At 36.5% G+C, this 19,885-nt stretch overlaps 1 protein-coding gene across 1 annotated transcript; it reads left to right on the top strand.

Annotated features, from left to right (window-relative positions):
- The first annotated feature begins 6,624 nt into the window (after nucleotides 1–6,624).
- Nucleotides 6,625–19,056, top strand: LOC118821567 (hepatic lectin). Its single transcript, XM_036590242.1, has 6 exons — nucleotides 6,625–6,714; nucleotides 15,034–15,138; nucleotides 16,027–16,089; nucleotides 16,756–16,895; nucleotides 17,003–17,115; nucleotides 18,569–19,056. The coding sequence occupies exons 1-6, from the start codon at nucleotides 6,654–6,656 to the stop codon at nucleotides 18,717–18,719; spliced, it is 633 nt and encodes a 210-aa protein (XP_036446135.1). The 5' UTR covers nucleotides 6,625–6,653; the 3' UTR covers nucleotides 18,720–19,056.
- Nucleotides 19,057–19,885: the final 829 nt, after the last annotated feature.

Raw genomic sequence — 19,885 nt, 5'->3', positions numbered from 1 at the left:
GCTGCTGGTCCTTGTGAATTCATTCTCAATTTGACTAGCAACATGTAGACACCCAAATGTGGTCAGAAGTAGTTACATAAACTTAAGTACAGTCCTGGGCAAAAGTCAGCCATTTGTTAAATTTCCAGTCTGAACAGCCATTTATGACAAGATATTAATTTTTCAGTGTCAGCAAAAAGCAGGAAACATACAGACATGGACAAATTTGTTGGAACCTTTTCATGACAAAAACCCACAATTTTCTCTAAAATAACTTGAAACTGACAAAAGTAATTGGCGTCCGTCTTTGTTTATTTCGTGTTTAATAGAAGTCAAGACTTTAATTTTTGAATCAACTGAATATTAAACAATAAAAGAAATAAAAATGGAATGGACAAAAATAATGGGAACCTTAGCCTAATATTTTGTTGCACAACCTTTAGAGGCAATCAGTGCAAACAAGTGACTTCTGTAGCTCTCAGTGAGACTTCTGCACCTGTCAACAGGTAACTTGGACCATTCTTCCTGAGCAAACTGCTCCAGCTGTCTCAGGTTTGGAGGGTGCCTTCTCCAGACTGCATGTTTCATCTGTTTTCATAGAAGCTCGATAAGATTCAGAGCAGGACTCATAGAAGGCCTCTTCAGAATAGTCCAATGTTTGTTCTTATCCATTCTTGGGTGCTTTTACTTGTGTGTTTTGGGTCATTATCCTGTTTGAGCACCCATGAGCTGTGACTGAGATTTCTGATACTGGGCTGTACATTTCACTCCTGGATAGTCTTAAGATTGCATTGTGTCCTGCACAGATTCAAGGCACCCCATGCCAGATGCAGCAAAGCAGTCTTACAATCTAACCGAGCTGCCTCCATGTTTCAAAGTACACTGTAAAGCATATCCATCTTTTTATGGGTTATTCATCGGCACAGAATTTTTCCATTTCAGCGTTTCACTGTCACTATTATGTATTTCCAAGCATGCATTGCATGCTGGGTAGTTTACCTGCCACCCCACTGCTTACAACTGCAGCAAAGAGCATGTCAGTCAAGCAGGGTTAGAGGAGAAAACTGCACTTTCATCACCGGAGAGAGTACCTTGATACTTTTTCCACCAGTGATTAATTCAAATGTGTTTCAATTACATTATGTTGGGTTTGGTATTAACTTGATCAGTGTCAGCGTGCTAGGCCTTCCAGAAATGTTAATGCCTGTAATCTAGACCTGTAGATAAATGTAAAACAACCAATAAGTATTATCTTACATTTGTAATGGAGATCTTGCCTGGATACATTTGGATACATTTAACATGTTTTTGTTTAGTTCGCCATCATAGTGCTTTGCGTTCAAATTTACCAGTACAGCTTGTTTAGCTGTGTTAAAAGTAAGGAGGTGGTGACTTTAATTTTAGCTTGGCTCTGGCTCCAAGTGGGCTATCAGTGGGCCGCTATGTGTGTTTTTGCTCTATTGTCATGATGTCACAGGTTTGAATCCTGGTGATGCCACAGCCCCAAGGTCACTGATTATTTTTAGGCCAAAACTGTAAAATTACAGAATGTTCTGTATATGAAGTGAAGGAGCTATCTTGTGTATACACAGAACATGTACTGTAAATTAACAGAATTGTTTTGTTAGAAGTGACGGAATTGTCTGTTAATTTTACGGAAAAGTACAGGTTTTTTTGCCACTACCTTTTTTCTGTTTTTGCACGGATATTTTGTATAGTGTAGGTATGGTGTGTTTTTTTTTTGTTGTCTTTTTCTTTGGAAGCTTCATTTTTTTTTTTTCATGTGCAAGCACATTCCTTCTGTCCAATCTGGGGTCAATATTCTTCTTGTGACCACATCCAGGGAGGTTAGCTACAGTCCCATGGATCTTAAACTTCCTAATAATATTTGTAACTGCAGTCACAGGAACATCAAGCTGCTTGAAGATGTTTATATGCAAATTGCAAACAGGTGGATAAAATTACACACATAGCTTTGCAGTCTTGATAAACAAACACTGGCAGTAGAATGGGTCGTACTTTACTGACTCAGTAAAGCACTCTACTTCCGGACTGTGGAACAGTGGAAATGTATTCTGTGGAGTGACGAGGCATGTTTCTCTGTCTGGCAGTCTGATGGACGAGTCTGGGTTTGGCGAATGCCAGGAGAACATTACTTGCCTGACTGCATTGTGCCAACTGTAAAGTTTGGTGGAGGAGGGATAATGCTATGGGGTTGTTTTTCAGGAGTTGGCCAAGGACCCTTAGTTTCAGTGAAAGGAAATCTTAATACTTCAGCAGACCAAGACATTTTGGACAACTCTACACTTCCAACTTTGTGGGAACAGTTTGGGGAAGAACCTTTTCTGTTCCAGCATGACTGAGCCCCAATGCACAAAGGAAGGTCCATAAAGGCCTGGCTGGGTGAGTCTGGTGTGGAAGAACTTGACTGGCCCTTGCAAAGCCCTGACCTAAACCCCATTGAACAACTTTGGGATGAATTAGAACAGAGATTGTGAGCCAGGCCCTCTCGTCCAACATCGGTGTCTGACCTCTCCAATGCTCTTCTGGATGAAAAAAAAACCCAGAGACTCACTCCAAAATCTTGTAGAAAGCTTCCCAGAAGAGCGGAAGTTGTTATAGTTGCAAAGGGGAACTCCATATTAGTGCTTATGGATTTAGAATGGAACGTCATAAAAGCTTGTGTAGGTGTCCCAATACTTTTGTCCATGTAGTGTATATAGGAAACAAAACCCTTGGAAAGGCTATTTAGTATCCGTTCTATAACTGGATAAGTTTCCAAACCTGATCTCCAAGGAACCCCATATGCTCGAAGCACAGCTTGTAACCTCAAATAAAGAAAAATTATGTTCGTGGGACATCAAACAAAAAAACAGAGGTCTTGAAAATTGTGAAGCCCTTCTGAATTATAAAGACCCTCAAGAGTATTTATACCCTTTGATGACCATTGTTTAGATTCAAAGGGTTTGTTACCTGACTTGCAATAAGGTGTGTGAACATGCTCTTTTAGGGTGCACTCAATTTGTTTTTCAACCACTCTGAAATTAGCATTTTTCCTGCTTAAGATTCGTCACCTCTTTTTTAATACTCTTGATTTTGGAAGAAACATTGAATGAGCACAAACTTTTGGCCATATAGTGTATTTCTGTTCTCTGTGTAGGATGTGTTCACTTACTTTCACTTAGAAAATCAACAAAACATGTCATTTGACTGCAAATGTTCAACTTTTTGCATACCTTGTCCTTAACATTCTAACATCTGTCTGCGATAAATGCTTTAAAACTCCTTTAGATGTTTAAATATCACTTTGAATAGTTCTGTTACAATTGACTTCAACTTTTGGGAAAACATGTATAACCCATATTTAGCAACAGAACAAATAGAATAACAGCATAATACAGTGAGTAGGAGAAAAAGAATATATTTAATGATGCAAGAATATTTAATTATTAAATAATTTAAGGTATAAAACCAAACTGTAAACCTAGGATTGCTCACCTACACAAAAAATAAGGCTCAGCTTAAAATTGGTAAAACCGACATGATGATAAAATAAAATACAAACAATTAATGAACTAATTGCTTCAGCCACAATAGCATGTCCTCATTATTATCTGATTCTTGTGATCCTGGTCAAGATGGACTGTCCAGTTCAGTGCTTTTTATATGCTGCTAAAACTTGGTGCCACATATTATTATTATTATTATTATTATTACTATTATTAATAATTTTATTTATATAGCACTTTTCATGCTGGTGGCAGCTCAAAGTGCTTTACAGACAGGTGATAAAACAGTTATAGAAGAGATCATCAGTATTTAATTAGAATCAGAAGAAAATGAAGAAGATTAAATTACAAGATAAACATCACGAGACATTCAGTTTTAGTTAAAGGCTAATTTAAATAGATACGTTTTTAGATGCTTCTTAAAAGTGAGCACTGAGCTTGACTGTCTAATAAAAGGTGGAATTGAATTCCACAGTTTAGAACCATAATAACTGAAAGAGGCCTCTCCATGTTCTCTGTATTTTACAGAGAGTATCTGTAGAAGGCCACTATCTGCAGATCTTAGATTACGTGCAGGAACATAAACATATAGACGCTCTGTGATGTAAGCAGGTGCTAGGTTGTTTTGAGCTTTAAAGACTAGTAGCAGAACCTTGAAATCTATCCTGAATGATACAGGCAGCCAGTGCGGTTCTTTTAAAACAGGAGTGATGTGATCTCTTTTTTTTGTTTTTGTTAGGATGCTGCTGCATTTTGTATGAGTTGTAAGGGATGTGTAGTTTTCTTAGGAAGTCCAGTAAGAAGAGCATTACAGTAATCAAGTCTGCTTGTAACAAATGCATGAACACGTTTCTCTGCGTCGCTCTGAGATAGAAAAGGATGAACTTTAGTGATATTTCTTAAATGATAAAAAGCTACTTTAGTGACTGTGTTTACATGCGGGGCAAAACAAAGCTCAGAGTCTAAGATCACACCCAGGTTTTGTACTTCAGGTTTGGTAGATAAGCAAAAGAACCAAGTTTCTCAAAAATTATTTTTCTCTGAGTTTCTGTACCAACAATCAGTAATTCAGTTTTTTCATGATTTAAAATAACTGGAATAACTGTCAGAAAATAAATGAATAAAGCCGCTGTTGCATGTCTGCACCACACCTTCCCCCACCAAAAACAAACAGACAAAAAACATCAAAACCACTTCTCTTAGCAGGATTTAGACACCGGCATATGTGGCTTAGATGCGTCTGCTCTAACATTGTGAAACAAAAAAGGGGCTGTAGACTACATATAGTGCATCTTATGATCTGCCCATGAAGGGAAATTCAACACATTTTTCAAAGTTTCTATAAAATTGAATAGTTAAGACGCATTTAAGTCATTTAAGTCATTCAGAGTGGTTTGAGGGGGAATGCTTCGTTCTAGAGAAACCTAGAGTCAGAATCATTCACAGTGGTGGTGATAGGAACCAGACGTCTGAATGCTTTGACGCCTCTAAAAGCTAAAATCCACTGTTAAAATTTCTTCATAGTGGAGGTGAACACACAGGCTGTTGTAAGGCAAAACAGAACCCAAAGAAAACTTATGTTTTTTTTTTTTCAGATTTACCACTATTTGATCATCATCAACATTACATCTAAAAACACATTTATGTTCACTGGTCAAAAAAAGGTTTCTGGTTCCTATCACCACTGCTGTAAAGAAACATCTCAACAATTGAATTATGCTGAAATGTTATAAAAATGTGTGGAATTCCTCCAGGTGTTTAACTTGAACTGCTAGGAGTAACAAATTTGCCAAAGTGCATTTTAAAATTTTAGTTAAAAACCATCAGTTTTCGCTGTCTTTACAACATTAGCTGTCTTTACAACATTAGCTGTCTTTACAATAGGTAAAAACTCTACAAAAGTGTAGAATAAGCAGAGTGATTAGCCTAAAACATAGTGATACTATGATGCTTGTCAGTATTGTAAAAGCACTTTTTCTTGGAAAAATATGTATTACAGTACTATTTGTACTGTGGCGTCAGTGCAGAGGAAGAAGACGTGGTAAACACACTACTTCAAATAAGTGCAATCGCAGCGGATCTACTCGCAGCTCGTCATGTCACTCCTTGCGCTCGTTTGGGAGGCCGCAGCAGCAGCAGCACTTTCTCAGCCGCTTCCTCTACCACAGTGGTAATAGCAAAGGCGCTCCCTCAACCTCTTTCAGGTTTCTTTGCCGCCCACCGCGCTGTGGATGCAAGTGAGGCTACTGCTTGTGTACGCTGGAGCTCCAACAGTTGGCCTTGACTCATTACACAGCCACCTTGCTTTGCCGGACCCATCGGCCTCCAGCCATGCCGTGCCGCACTGCACGTAGCTGTCAACACGCCATGGCAGCGTCAAGCCTTTTCCTACCTGCCACCGTCCAGACTCGCTCATCTCCGCTGTTTCGCCACTGGGTTCGCTGTTCCCTTCCTGGCCAATAGTGGGCAATCCCACTTCTGACACCACGGTGGCATGGTGTCAGAAGCCATAAAGGACGACATGGGACACGCGGCGCTTCAAGTGAATGCTCTTTTATTAACATGCAGATGGGGAGACCCGGCATGGCCAGAAAGCAGGCATGTCCCCAACAACCACACAACTCTAGATTGGTAGATTTGCAGACCCACCTAACTTCCACACAGCCCAGCACAATACAGCACACACAACATATCTGTGTCTCTTACACTGAACATCAGCAACTTATTTAAGTCTCTCTCTCTCACTGCTGCCACAGCAATACCCATTGTGCTTGTGGCCGTGCCTCCCGCGTGTCCATGGCCACACAAGCCGGTAGTGGAACTCTACACTATTCTACTCTATCTGCTCACTCATGCATCCCTATAAAAGCTGTTTAGGAACTTAATGAGGTTTGCATATGTTCAGTGTAAATTCTTTCACAGTACAGCAAAACGGACCTAATGTTCACTAAAACACAACAGAAAATGGTGTGTGGTTAGTGTGAAGAATAAATGATGCTAAAAAGCGCTATATCTGCAATATCTCAAAGCAGAACAGTATCACAGAGGTCTCAGGAAGTGACAGAAAGTATAAGGAAGTGACACAGAGATCCTTTTAAGTATTAGTGCCACTCTCACTATTCTGCAGAAAGCATCTTAGACACTTTTCTGCTGCTGCTGTTGGGAATGGAGGTTGATGACAACATGTACTCAAATGTCTCCCCACCATCAAAACCGCAGTCGCGAGGTAAGTTTTCAGAATGCACCCTTCGCATTTTCCAGATTGTGACAGGTCTAAGTAAGAATGTCCTTAAATTAAACATAGAAAATAAACAATAAGATAAAAAGATTTAAAGATAATAAATCTTCTACAAGGCTTCCAGAGAATGCAACTATATTAGTCATAAGACCACCTCCTCCAGTGATTTCCCAGTGATGAATATAATACAAACACCAATTGTAAAAAAGGTGGGACAGTATGTGAAATGCAAAGAAAAGTGAACTTTGTATAGTACAGTGTAAGGTGGAGCTGTCTAAGTCCATCCTCAGGTAAAACTGTTACTTCAAGAAAATAATAGCTCAAGTACAAGTAAAAAACATTTTTGCTAATTTCATTACAGAACTTCTTCCTCCGGTAATGAGTTCCCTGTAGAACCTTTTAGCACATCCAGCATCTTTCAGCGCTAGAACTGAAGTTCCAGATGATGTGGTGATCTTCTGTTCTTAGGACCCTTTTGGTTCAAAACAGAGGTGGGTTGAGTAGCCTAAACCCATTCTTAAGTTAAAGTGTTGTTAATTCTGCAAAACAGAGACAGAGAGGTAGAAATAAAAGTATCTTTCAAAAACAAGTGGAGTAGAAGAACAAAAGTAGGAGGTCACAAGATGCAGAAAGAGAACGTTCAGCGATGACGCATGAATACAGTCTAATGATTAATGAACGAGTCATTAAGAAGATTGAAGACCAAACAGAAGTCGGCAGAAATCTGAATTGACTCGATGGTACTTGATGATAATAATAATAATAATAAGCATTATAGATGCTATTATAAAGACTAGTTGTGAATGTTTGTTTCAACAAAATCTTTCAAATGGACAGTGGCAAATGCATCATTTGGTTGCTATCAGTAGTTTTAATGTTATTTGATTTCACTATATATATATATATATATATATATATATATATATATATATATATATATATCGCTATTGACCAAATCCTCGTATCTCCATGTTTGTCAGTTTTTTACATAATCTGAAAATCTCTGCCCTTTATATTATGTGTACAGCAGAAATAGCCCAAAATCTGGTTCCATTGACTTAACTTGACATTAAAAGTAAAGAAAGTTTTTTTCTTTCTCCTGTAAAGTTAGAATTTTGGAGATACAAGGTTTTGTTCCAACAATAGCAATATATACAGTATAGCACTATATATATATATATATATATATATATATATATATATATATATATATATATAGTGCTATATAGTATATATATAAACTATATATACAGCATAAATCAAATATATGTACATTTAAGTTTGTTTTCAACTAAGTCTTTAAAATGAATAGTGGCAAATGCAATGTTTGCTTGTTATCAGTAGTTTGAACATTATATGATAAATTTTTTCACCTTTGACCCAGCTGGCATAACTGAGGCTCGGTGACTCCACTATAAATATATACGCCAGCTGGGTCAAAGGTGAATTGATAAAATCATAATGTTTTTCATTGAAACACACAAAATTGTACTTAACTGTTAAAAATAAATGTTTTGGAAGTAGTTCAAATATAATACATAGAACTCAATTTTTCCTGACTTTTCTTTGTATAGCACTCCTCTATTTTAGTAACCAAATCACCAAGTCTTTTTTTTTCCTAATTAAGGGATTATTCTCTAATAGTCTCTAAAGATTTACTATTCAGGTTTCCCATTTAACATTTTCATATATTTGGCTGCTTTGTTTGGTTTTATCTATAATCTAAGATAGTAAGTAGTTAGTAAATACCACCACAGCTCTTTAATACCTTTTTTAATTAATTATTAATTTCAAAATGCATCAAAATGTTTAGTCTGATATGAATACAGACTTCCATTTTATTCTATGAGGCACTGCAGCTGTACTCCATTAAATTCATTCACCTCTGACCCAGCTGGCATTACTGTGACTCACTGACGCTCATATAAATAAAAGTTACAGTTCTGCCAGCTGGGCCAAGGTGACTGAATAAGTGGCTGCATACAGAGTTGTATGCAAACATTTGAGTGGTCAAATGACACATTTTGTTGATTTTCTAAGTAATAAAAAGTGAACACATCCTCTACAGAGAACACAGTTTTGTACACTTTAATGCACAATTGCTGTTTATTGGCTGAATTTAACATATTGGGGAAAAAAACAGAAAATATACCTTGTACAAAAGTTGCACAAGTCACATTTTCTATTTTATATATATATATATATATATATATATAACAAGCTTAATTTTTTACTTACATTTCTTATTTAACATAAAACAGAAAATGTACCTTGTACAAAAGTTGCACAACAAGGCACATTTTCTATTTTATGTTAAATAAGAAATGTAGGTAAAAAATTAAGCTTGCTATATATATATATATATATATATATATATATACAGAGTGGCAAATTCAGCGTTTGGTTGTTATCACAACTAAACAGACAGACGGGTCATGAGGTCCAGGTCACTCCATTAAATTTATTCACCTTTGACCCGGCTTGCTGACACTAGTATAAATATAAATGCCAGCTGGGTCAAAGGTGAACAAATAAAATCAAAATATTTTCCACTAAAACAGAGAAAAGTTTACGAAAATATGAAACTGTTGAAAATATGTCATTGTTTTCATTAAACACTTCAGGACGGCTAAGTAAAATAAAAAAAAGAAAAAGTTGTTTATCCTCCAGACTTTCTCTAAATATTTACGATTCACATTTCCTATTTAACATTTTCATGTTTGGCTGCTTTGTTTTGTTTGTTTGTTTGTTTGTTTGTTTGTTTGTTCTGTGATTCTTTTATCCATGTTTATAAACACCACCACAGCTGTTTGATACCTTTACTACTTAATTATATTTTCATTATGCATCAAAATGTTTAGTCTGATATCAGTACAGACTTTAATTTAATTCTCTTCAATAAGCAAAATTTTACTTTGTTCATTTACAAAGCATCAGGTGAAAATGTGAAATGTGACTAAACGGAGAAACATCTCACATGAAGAATCGGAGGCATTCAATCAATGTATCTATAAATCGAGGGTTTCTGCTGTACTTAGTTCACCACGTCAAAAAGCCACAAGGGACATTTATAGGGACATTTATTTTGAAAGGTGGTCGTGTAAGCTGGGCATTCAGGGGCTAAAATAACAGTGCAGCGTCCGGCTCGCCTTCTCCTTCTTCTGCGCGCTGACGTGCGGAGTCGCCTGTTTTCATTTGCTCCTTTCATTTCAATGTAGCTGTTAGTTATAAAGTAGTTATAAAGTGTATATTGACATGTATAAGCAAAAAACCCATAGTCTAGACTTTATATAAGTCAGCAACGAATATTGTGATTTTTCAGTGCAAACCATGAGTTAATTCGACATGTGTGATGCTCTGTGGTGAAAATAAGCGTAATACAGCATTGCACACTGCTAGCAACAGAAAGTCATGTTAGCTGGACAGTGCGTGATGCCTATGGTTAGTTCATGTACGTTGTTTAAAACGTTATTTTGCACACTGTAAGTTGATGTACAGCGTAACCAGAGCATATAGAGTCAAAAGCATGTTGGTTTTAATGGACAGGTAGGTCTGCGGGGCGATTGCCGCTGGTCTCACGGCTGCACCTGATGTAACGTAATAATAAGACGTGGTAAAATGGTTTTAATGAGTATTATACTACAGTTAATGTCTAGTTCACGTTTCTCTCAAACTGCAGCTGCGCTTGTTTTTTTTTTGTTGTTTTTTTTTCTTTTTTCTTCTTCTGCACGCTGATGTGCGAAGTGGATCTGCGGGGCGATGTTATCTGCTCCTGTGCAGAATAAACCGATGCGGATTCCGTCGTGGTCCTGCTTTATTAAACACAGCGCAGAGTGAGGCAGTGAGGGAGTCTGGGTAATATCTGAATAAAAGTTTCAGCGACAACAAAAGCGAACACTCAGACTAAGGAAAATGCCACACTCTCTTACATCCATTAACCTGTGATCACAGCAATGCCAACTGGGTCAAATGTGACTGGGTTTAATTTAATACAACTACAGTGACTTACATGTTGTGACCTGTCCGAGACGGTTAGGCGTGAACTCGGCACCACTTTACAATAAGACTGCCTTCATAAAGGGGAACACAACCTGCTTAAAATTTGTTTATCAATGGTTGTTAGGACGTAAACACTCTTAAAATCATTAAGAAGCAGTTATAACACACAAATAAAAGGGACTTTAGTGAGTTGTTGTATCTGAGTAAAAGTAGATAGGTAAGCAGAAAGATCTGAGCTTTAACAGTACAGATGAACATGTTCTCACTACCCTGCTGACCTTTTATTAATGTGTTAACTGCTTATTAATGCGTTTTTTGGTGTAATTAATAACCATTAATAAACTATGTTTAAACCTGTTTATAAAGGTTTATAAATGGTTTATGTTTTATGAAAGATTCATGTTTTCTCCTCATGTTGGTGACTGACACATCTGGGTGATGTCTTCACAAATGAGTTAGCCTAGTTGAGGTATTAGCTCAGGTATTTGATGCTCACGCAATGTCACCACACTGTCTCTGTCCAGTTTCTGCATGGGCACTAGAAGAAATTAGCATTATCACAGACAGTGGTGGACGAAGTACACAAATCACGTACTTGAGTTAAAGTAGAGATACCCAAGCTAAAATATTACTCCAGTAAAAGTAGAAGTCCTCCCTTTAGATTTCGACTTGAGTAAAAGTACAAAAGTATTTGCCTTCAAATGTACTTAAGTATCGAAAGTAGAAGTACTAAAAGATTAATTATGACTCTAATGTGCTATTATCATTTTTGTAACAAGACTCTTGCTTTATGAACTCATTTTAGGTGAAAATACTCCAGTGTCAGTCTTGGTAAACCAATCTTTTAATAGAAGGTCATTAATTAGTCTGTCCCTGCACAAAACACTGAAGGCAAACAATTTCCATTAGGTAGAAACGAGTGGCTCTGAAATAACTTTTTGCAAACAAACAAAGTTTCAGTTTAAGATTTATTTGCAACTTAGTTACAAGTTTAAGTTGAATAAAATTTGTTTTAAACACAGGTTTTCCTTTACTGTAGTGCATCTGCAGGTCTCTGTTCATAAACATAAACTAGCCAAAACAAATTTACTATAAAATGAAATCGTGTTTGTATAAATTCAGAAAAAAGACATGTCAGTCGCAACTGCATATGTGTACATATTTCTATATTGTGGTCTATTTACACAAAGTTAGGTTAGTTACATCATTTATGTGGAATAGACACTCCCAAAATTTTACGCTGCTTCACTGACGTTGAACCGTGTGCTTGCACTGGGTCGGTATGTCCAACAGGTCAAAACAGAGTGCGCGCTGTGCCCTGGTTGGTGTTCTTGCTTCGCGCTTCTTTTGTTTTGACGTTACGTTTTTATACACACATAAACCAAATGGAACGGCAGATTTCTCATAATGTAGTGGAGTAAAAAGTAAGATATTTGACCTTGAAATGTAGTGGAGTGAAAGTAAAGAGTCACCCAAAATGGAAATAAGTACAGATACATGAAAATAATACTTAAGTACAGTAACAAATTACATTTACTTCGTTACTGTCCACCACTGATCACAGAGGTAGGTTTTTTTCTTGTTTTTAAGCAAGTTTTTACTTTTATAGCCCAAACTGAAGGCCTAGCTCTAATAGTTATGGTTCACCAGGGGCAGAAAACATTGTACTATAATAGCCTATATTGTGAGATAGATATTCATCCACTTAGCTCACTCTATATTCTATTGTAAAGAATGCTAGTTGTGAATGTTTTTGCAAAATAAATCTTCCACATGAAAGGTGGAAAACGCTTGGATTAGTTTCAAGATTTGGCTGATTTCACAGCTAAGCAGACAGACAGGTCATGAAAAGTAGGGCACTGTAGTTGTGCTCCATTAAATTCACCTAAAGTCACCTCTGACCCAGCTGGCATTACTGTGACTCACTGACTCACATATATATAAAAGTCACAGTTCTGCCAGCTGGGCCAAAGGTGACTAAATAGGTGACTACATACAGAGTTGTATGCAAACATTTAGGTGGTCAAATGACACGTTTTGTTGATTTTTTTGTTGAAAATTAAATAAAAAAGGAGAAATTGTGCACTAAAATTTAAGCTTGATTGCTGCAGAGGACATAAAATGTCTCTATACTAAGAAAATCAGTGAAACGTGATTTGACCAGGGGTGTTCAACTTTACAAAAGAAGGCAAAAACATTCTTTACTTTAAATGTAATTTAATGGAAAGAGATTTTATTTCAAGCAATTTTGGAGTGTTTCTGTTGGTCCATTCATCATCAATCTTTCACACACATAGAGGACATCTGCAGAGCTCAAATGATAAAGAAAAATAAAAATGAAAAAATAAAGACCTTTTTTTGGATGGGGCAATATTATATAATATATATAAAATTGCCATAATGTTGTTGTTTTTTTTTTTTAAGATATAAATAACATTTACATGTTTGGCTCTCTCGGTGAGCAAGGGATCAAAAGTGGACGTTAAACCACACCAAAAATACTACAAAGGCTGCCTTTTAAAACTCAGAGGATGCAGACTTGTAAGGTAGACTTTGAGAAAAGCCACTGAGAATCTGAAGGAGGCCCAGAGTTCAGCGGCTGAAAGTGGAGTAAAGGTACTCCAGCCCACAATATCAAGAGTTCGGCAAAAAACTGTGAGAGAGTTTCACAAAGGAAGCTATTACTCAAGAAAAGTTTGCCAGACAGTGTAAGAGACAGTGTCCCAATAACAATGTGGGAAAGAAAAACCAAGACAGAAGTATTTGGCCAAAATTCAAGAGCTATACTGCAAAACATGGGTAACACTTTATCTGCATAGTCCACTGTAGATGCTTTGTAAATTTACTTTCAAGTTACATTCAACTAAATATCAACTACATTGACCATAATCATTTTCTTTAACTCTAAACCTGACTCTAATCCTAACCCTAACCCTAACCTTAACCTCAACCCAACCCTCACCCTGGTCCTAGCCCTGACCCTGGTCCAAATCCTAACCCTAACCTTAACCTCAACCCAACCCTCACCCTGGTCCTAGCCCTGACCCTGGTCCAAATCCTAACCCTAACCCCACCACTGTTTAGAATCAACTGAGTCTCAACAGATAGTTTGTTAACAATTTGAACATTTGTAGATTTTCTATATGGGACTATAGTGCACCATTCAAATAAAGTGAGACCAAAAAATGACATATTGGCAAATGAAATCATCTCAAATCTTTGTTATAAATCCCTCATTATAACATTGTTATACAAATATTACAGCATCATTCAACATATTTCTAGATGTTTTTTCTTGTTACTTGTAAACTTAAGAATTTCTGAGAAATCTAGTAACAATATTTCCTGAATCAAACAAAATTATTAGCAGTCTATAAGATGGAAAGCTCCTCTAGTGTTTCTTCTGAAATCAGGGGTATTAAACAGGGGTGCTCTGCTCTTCTGCAGGGGTGTAGCAGAGCCTTTTCAGTGAGGTGGCCAGGTTAGACCCACTGATTATATCAGGGTAGCAAACTGCTAAGGGGAAAATGGTGTACATTAACATTATGAGAAAATAATATTTGGGTGGGTAACAGCCCAACTTACTATAGCATTCACAGGAACTGGATTCACCTCTGATGAAATCTAGCCTGCATCATTAAGCATGTACTCAGCTGTAAGAAGAATTCAGCTTACATGATAAACAGTATGTTACACTCTCAGAAAAAAGGTACTAAACTGTCACTGGGGCAGTACCCCTCTTGTAACTGGGGTGGTACCATCAAGGGTACATCTCAGTACCTTTAGTCAGGTAACATAATTGTACTTTAATCCATTTAAAATATATTTTCTAAGTTGTACTGACTCCACACACCCTGTCTCGTCTCCAGGCTTTTTATTTTATTGTTCTGTTTTAAAACATTAGATTATGAAAAGGTACAAATACGAACTTTTCCACTTTAAAAACTTACGTAAGGCGCACAATTGGACCTTAAAACCACTGTTGTACCTTTGAGGGTACATTTACATTGTTTGTACCTTGATGAATGAAAAATGTACCTGCACATCTACCTAATTACCTCATCATACCATCGTATAGCCTACTTCATATACTGTAGTTCTCAGAGCAGCACTGCTAAAATGTACTGGGCAAATTACTAGTGTGGTCATAATGCTATGAAAATTAACAAATAATAGCATTAATAACTATATTTTAAAGTACAGCTTCACTCTGGATTTGCTCATGTATGTGTCAGCACATTTGTTTCTCTTTTTTAATGTGCACAGATAAATAACTCCTGCTAATAACAGCCAACATGTGTTTTGCAGATAAGAGTCCAGGAGGCAGTAAGAGAGATGGTAGTCGTTTGGTGATCGCTATTTCTGTTCTTCTCTTCCTCTCTCTGCTGACCAATGCGGTCCTGACGTATTTGTGTAAGTGTGTCCATTTTTTTTTTTTTTGTCAAAAATTGCTTGAAAACCTTCAGTACATAACAAGACAAACATATTTATTAAGAATTATCAAGTACATCTCCAGTGATCCAATGGATCTTAAAGGGCCATATATGAAAAATTTTGAATGTTTTATGAAATACAAAAATTTAATGTGGTATGTAAACAGCGTTAAAGTTTCAAAACATGCCACTCAATCCTCAGTCCATTCAGTCCAAATATGAAAACTAAGCTGCACAAACAATTTAATTTATTGTTTCTGTGATGTCATAAAAAAAACATGCATGCATGCAGCAGTTTAGCCCTGCCATTTCACACTGAAGTTATAAGGAGTGTTTCAGCCTGGACTGACTTTTGAATTGTGTACAATACAGAGCAGCCAATCAGAACAGAGCTCATTTACATACATTATTCTTAAAGTCACAGTAACAAGAACAACAGCCTATTTAATTGTACAGGATGAAATAAGTTTGGAAAATGATTGTGTAAAATGAATTATGACTGTTTTTGGTACATATTCCCATACAAATGATGCAAATGGACTTCTGGGAGAAAAATAAAATATTTTAGGATATGGGCCCTTTAAGAAATGGATTAGGACTCCTCCACACACAATATGCCTTTATGTTACAGAAAACATTTTATATGTTAACCCCTTAAATGGCCAGGGCACCAAGCTGAAAGTTTTATTACACACTTTCATAACCTAGGAATAGCTGTAGAAAAGTCCCTGTAGTTACTGAATGAGCCTGACAATAAAATAAGATGAGAATTTCAAGGGGTTAATAAACTATATATATCATCCAACATCCTATATTATGTCTTTTTTAGACTACATGTTTTATTTGACTAATTAATTATGTTTTTTAGATTGTAAAATCAAACTGGCACCCTGCAGTTCACCCCTGCAGATGAAGAAGTGCTCAAGTGAAAGTATGTATCCTTACATAAACTCGCAATAACAACTTAGAGTTTGACACTGTCTGTCATAGTATATAAGTAATTAAACAACTGTACCCATATACCCCCTCACTGGTCTCTTCATTAGGTACACCTGCCCTGTCTCTACACTCATTGTCCACTTTGTTAGCTCCCTTTAACATAGACTTTGTAATAAAACAACAACAACCACAAGAACTATAACAATAATAGTAAAAATATACATAATATATAATATGATTTTTTAATATAGCACCTTTTGTACATTTAAAATGCAGCTCAAAGTGCTTTGCAATGTGAACTAAAACCAACAGAGAAAGAAAAGAAACAAGAGATATTCAAATAAAACAGTAAATTCAGTAAACAATGAGATGTAACAAATAGAAGCAGTAATAGAAAAAAATGAAAACAGTAAAAAAATAAATAAAACAAATAAAAAATCATGTAAAAATATCATGCCAGAAAAAGGGAGTAACATGCCGGTAAGAGTAGGAAGAATAATAAAAGTTAAATGCTGAAGTGGTTTGATTGATAAATGATTAATGGATGAATATTTATTGAACTGTATTGCCACAAGGCAGGTGTACTTACTGAAGTGGTCACTGAGAGCATATTTAACTGTATATTTTCTCTCACATAACTGTGAACTCCTCCATTTAGAACTGATAGAGGAGGAACAAGTTCAGGTCAAAGACAGACTCTACGTTTTCTCCCTAAACAAAATGTCCTGGAACTCCAGTAGAGAGCGCTGTAAAGAACTGGGCGGAGACCTGGTCATCGTCAACAGTAAAGAAGAACATGTATGGTAGAAGAAACACAAAGCAAACCTATAACACCACAATTGCTATCATTCCTTTGTCAAACCAGTTTTCTCAAATGGTATTTGCCTGCTTTACTTGCTTTTCAGGAGTTTCTTGCTAGAATGGCGGCCGCTGATCTCCACTGGATTGGTCTGACAGATGCTGAAGATGAGGGGGTGTGGCTCTGGGTGGATCACACACCCCTAATGAAGAATCTGTCGTAAGTTCTGGTCAGGCCATGCACACTGTAAACTCTGATAAGTTCAGTTTACTCAAACTGTTTGAGGTAATGTTTTGTCTCAGTTGGATTACATTTGAAACGTTACATTTATTTTAGTTGTCTGGAAATAAAAATGGAGTTGAATACACTCAGACTTTTAACATGTGTCCACGACTTAGTAAGGCGTGTAAATGAGATTCTAATGTGTGGCCATGACTTAGCAAGGCATGATCTCGTTCCCACGCCTTACTAAGTGGTGGCTGCAATTTAATTATCTCATTCCCATGCCTTACTAAGTTGTGGCCATGCATTATCACCTGTGGGGCTCCATAGTGATCAGACAGTACTTGTCTAGATTAAATAATAGCAACTAATTGCAAAAAAAAAAAAAAAATAGTAATGATAACGACTATTTAACTTGATTATAACTTGCTGGGTGCCTCTGCAGGAGATTCTATGCATTATGTATCTCCCACAACCAAGAAACAGAAGAAGAATATCCAATGTTTTATAGAGTTTTCACAAAGTTTTATAAACTTATTGAAAATGAAATATTACATTTACACAAGTGTGCAGGCCCTTTGCTGACACTCAAAATTGAGCTCAGGAGAATTCTATTTTCACTGATATTTCACTGAGATGCTTCTCCTTTGATTAAAGATCACCTGTGGTAAATTCATTTGATTGGATTTGGAAAGGCACACCTCTGTCTATATAAAGCCCCACAGCTGACAGTGCATGTCAAAGCAAACAACAAGCCAGGAGATAGGAGGTCAAAGGAGTTGTGTGTCTTCACAGTCGGCATTTTGGGACAAATCTGGGGAAGGGTGCCCAAAGAACACAGTGGATTCCAACAAATGAAGGAGAATAGCTTTAGGCATGGAGGTGACCAAGAATCTGAAGGTTACTTTGACAGAACTCTAGATGTCCTATGTGGAGATCGGAGAACCTCACAGATGGACAACCATCTCTGCAGCACTCAAACAATCAGGGTCTTATGGTAGAAGCCACTTCATAAAAGTAAAAAGCACCAAACGACCCTCAGGCCATTAGAAACAAGATTCTATGGCCTGATGAAACCACTTTGGCCTGAATGCCAAGCATTACATCTGGAGGAAACCAGTCACCACTCACAACCTGAGCAACTCCATCTTAATGATGAAGCATGGTGGTGGCAGCATCATGTGGTGGGGATGTTTTACAGTTGGGAAACTTCCACAAAGTACTAAATGTAATATTTCCATTTTTTATTTAAAATTCATAAACGAAACTTTGTGAAAACCTGTTTTATTATTTTTTACTATTATGAAGTATTTTTTGCAGATTAAAGAGGAAAAGTGTAATATAAAATGAGGGAAAAACAATGAGGTCTGAATGCTTTCTGAACACTTTTAGAAGTCAAATGTCTAACTGGATTTAAATGAGTTTGATGATATAGGTTGCTCTTTTTAAGGTGGTGGGCATATCCTCCAGATGACTGGAAAGCACATAATCCACTGGGAGAGGACTGTGCGGTTTACTATACTGGGAAATGGGCAGATGTGTCTTGTTCATCACTGGAGAAGAGGATCTGCGAGATCCCTTGCCCCCATGATTCCTACTAAGACCATCGAAAATGCTTTGTTTCCACTGATGTTTTTAAACCAGGCTAATTATGACTCAAACCAAGCTTCAGTTTGCTTTCAGAAGCTGTCAGAAGCCTAGCTGTCCATTAGAATGTATTTAAAAACAGGACTGAATGGCATTACATTACATTTTGGGTGGGATATATGAGCACAACTAGAGCACTGTTAAAATTTCAAGCCAATGAAAGCTCTGGCAAAGCTTGTATATATATATTATCTAGTTCATATTAGTTAATACATTACATTGGAATTAACTAATATGAACTAGATAATTTCATTGGCTTGAAATTTTAACAGTGCTCTAGTTGTGCTCATATATTCCTCCCATTCAGTCCTTTTTTTAAATACATTCTAATGGACAGCTAGGCTTCCAAGTTCCTTTACTTTCTTGTATCCCTTGCCTTGCAATATGATATGGCAGACAATGTTGAAAATGCAAAACTGTCATACAAGTGTTTTTAACATGTTTTACAGAAGTGCGGTTGACCTAAGAATCTAGAATCATGTCTATAAAGAGCTATAGCTGATAAAGTGTGATAGAGAATGTGTGTGTATATATAATGCATATATCTTGTCATGTGAAAGCCTTGTGTTTTACTTTTTTTTTGCATAATTTGAAAATTCCAGTTACCCTTTGCACTGTGTTAAAACTTCATGATGAATGGAAACAGTCCACATAATCATTAAAAATGGATGCAAGATATAAAAAACATAATCTAATGAGTAAATGACACATTTTAAGCAATCTCAAAGATTACATTACTGGTTACTTTTATTGGTCATGCGATTTGTAATCAGTACCATATTACAAAATGAACAGCGTCTATGGATAAACAATCAGAAGCTTTTATTAGGTCATTTTAGTTCTCTGCTTTCTTCTTTTTCATCTGGCTAATTAATAACCCGCATGTTTGGTGTTGCTTTTGTTTGTTATCGGTTTGAACTTAATTCAAAATGTAGTAACTAATATGAACTAGATGATATTAAGACAAAATGAATATAATGTTATTAATATAAGGTGTTTTGGTAGATTACTTTTACTATTAAGTAGCATACTCTTTTCACTTAGCTAATGACCCATATTTGAATATCATTAATGTTAAAGTGCACATATTCTGGATAACTGAATTTTCCTTGATTTATTG

The sequence above is a fragment of the Colossoma macropomum genome, unplaced genomic scaffold (genome assembly GCF_904425465.1).
Source record: "Colossoma macropomum unplaced genomic scaffold, Colossoma_macropomum, whole genome shotgun sequence".
NCBI lineage: Eukaryota > Metazoa > Chordata > Actinopteri > Characiformes > Serrasalmidae > Colossoma > Colossoma macropomum.
This window is presented reverse-complemented; position numbering and strand designations above follow the sequence as displayed.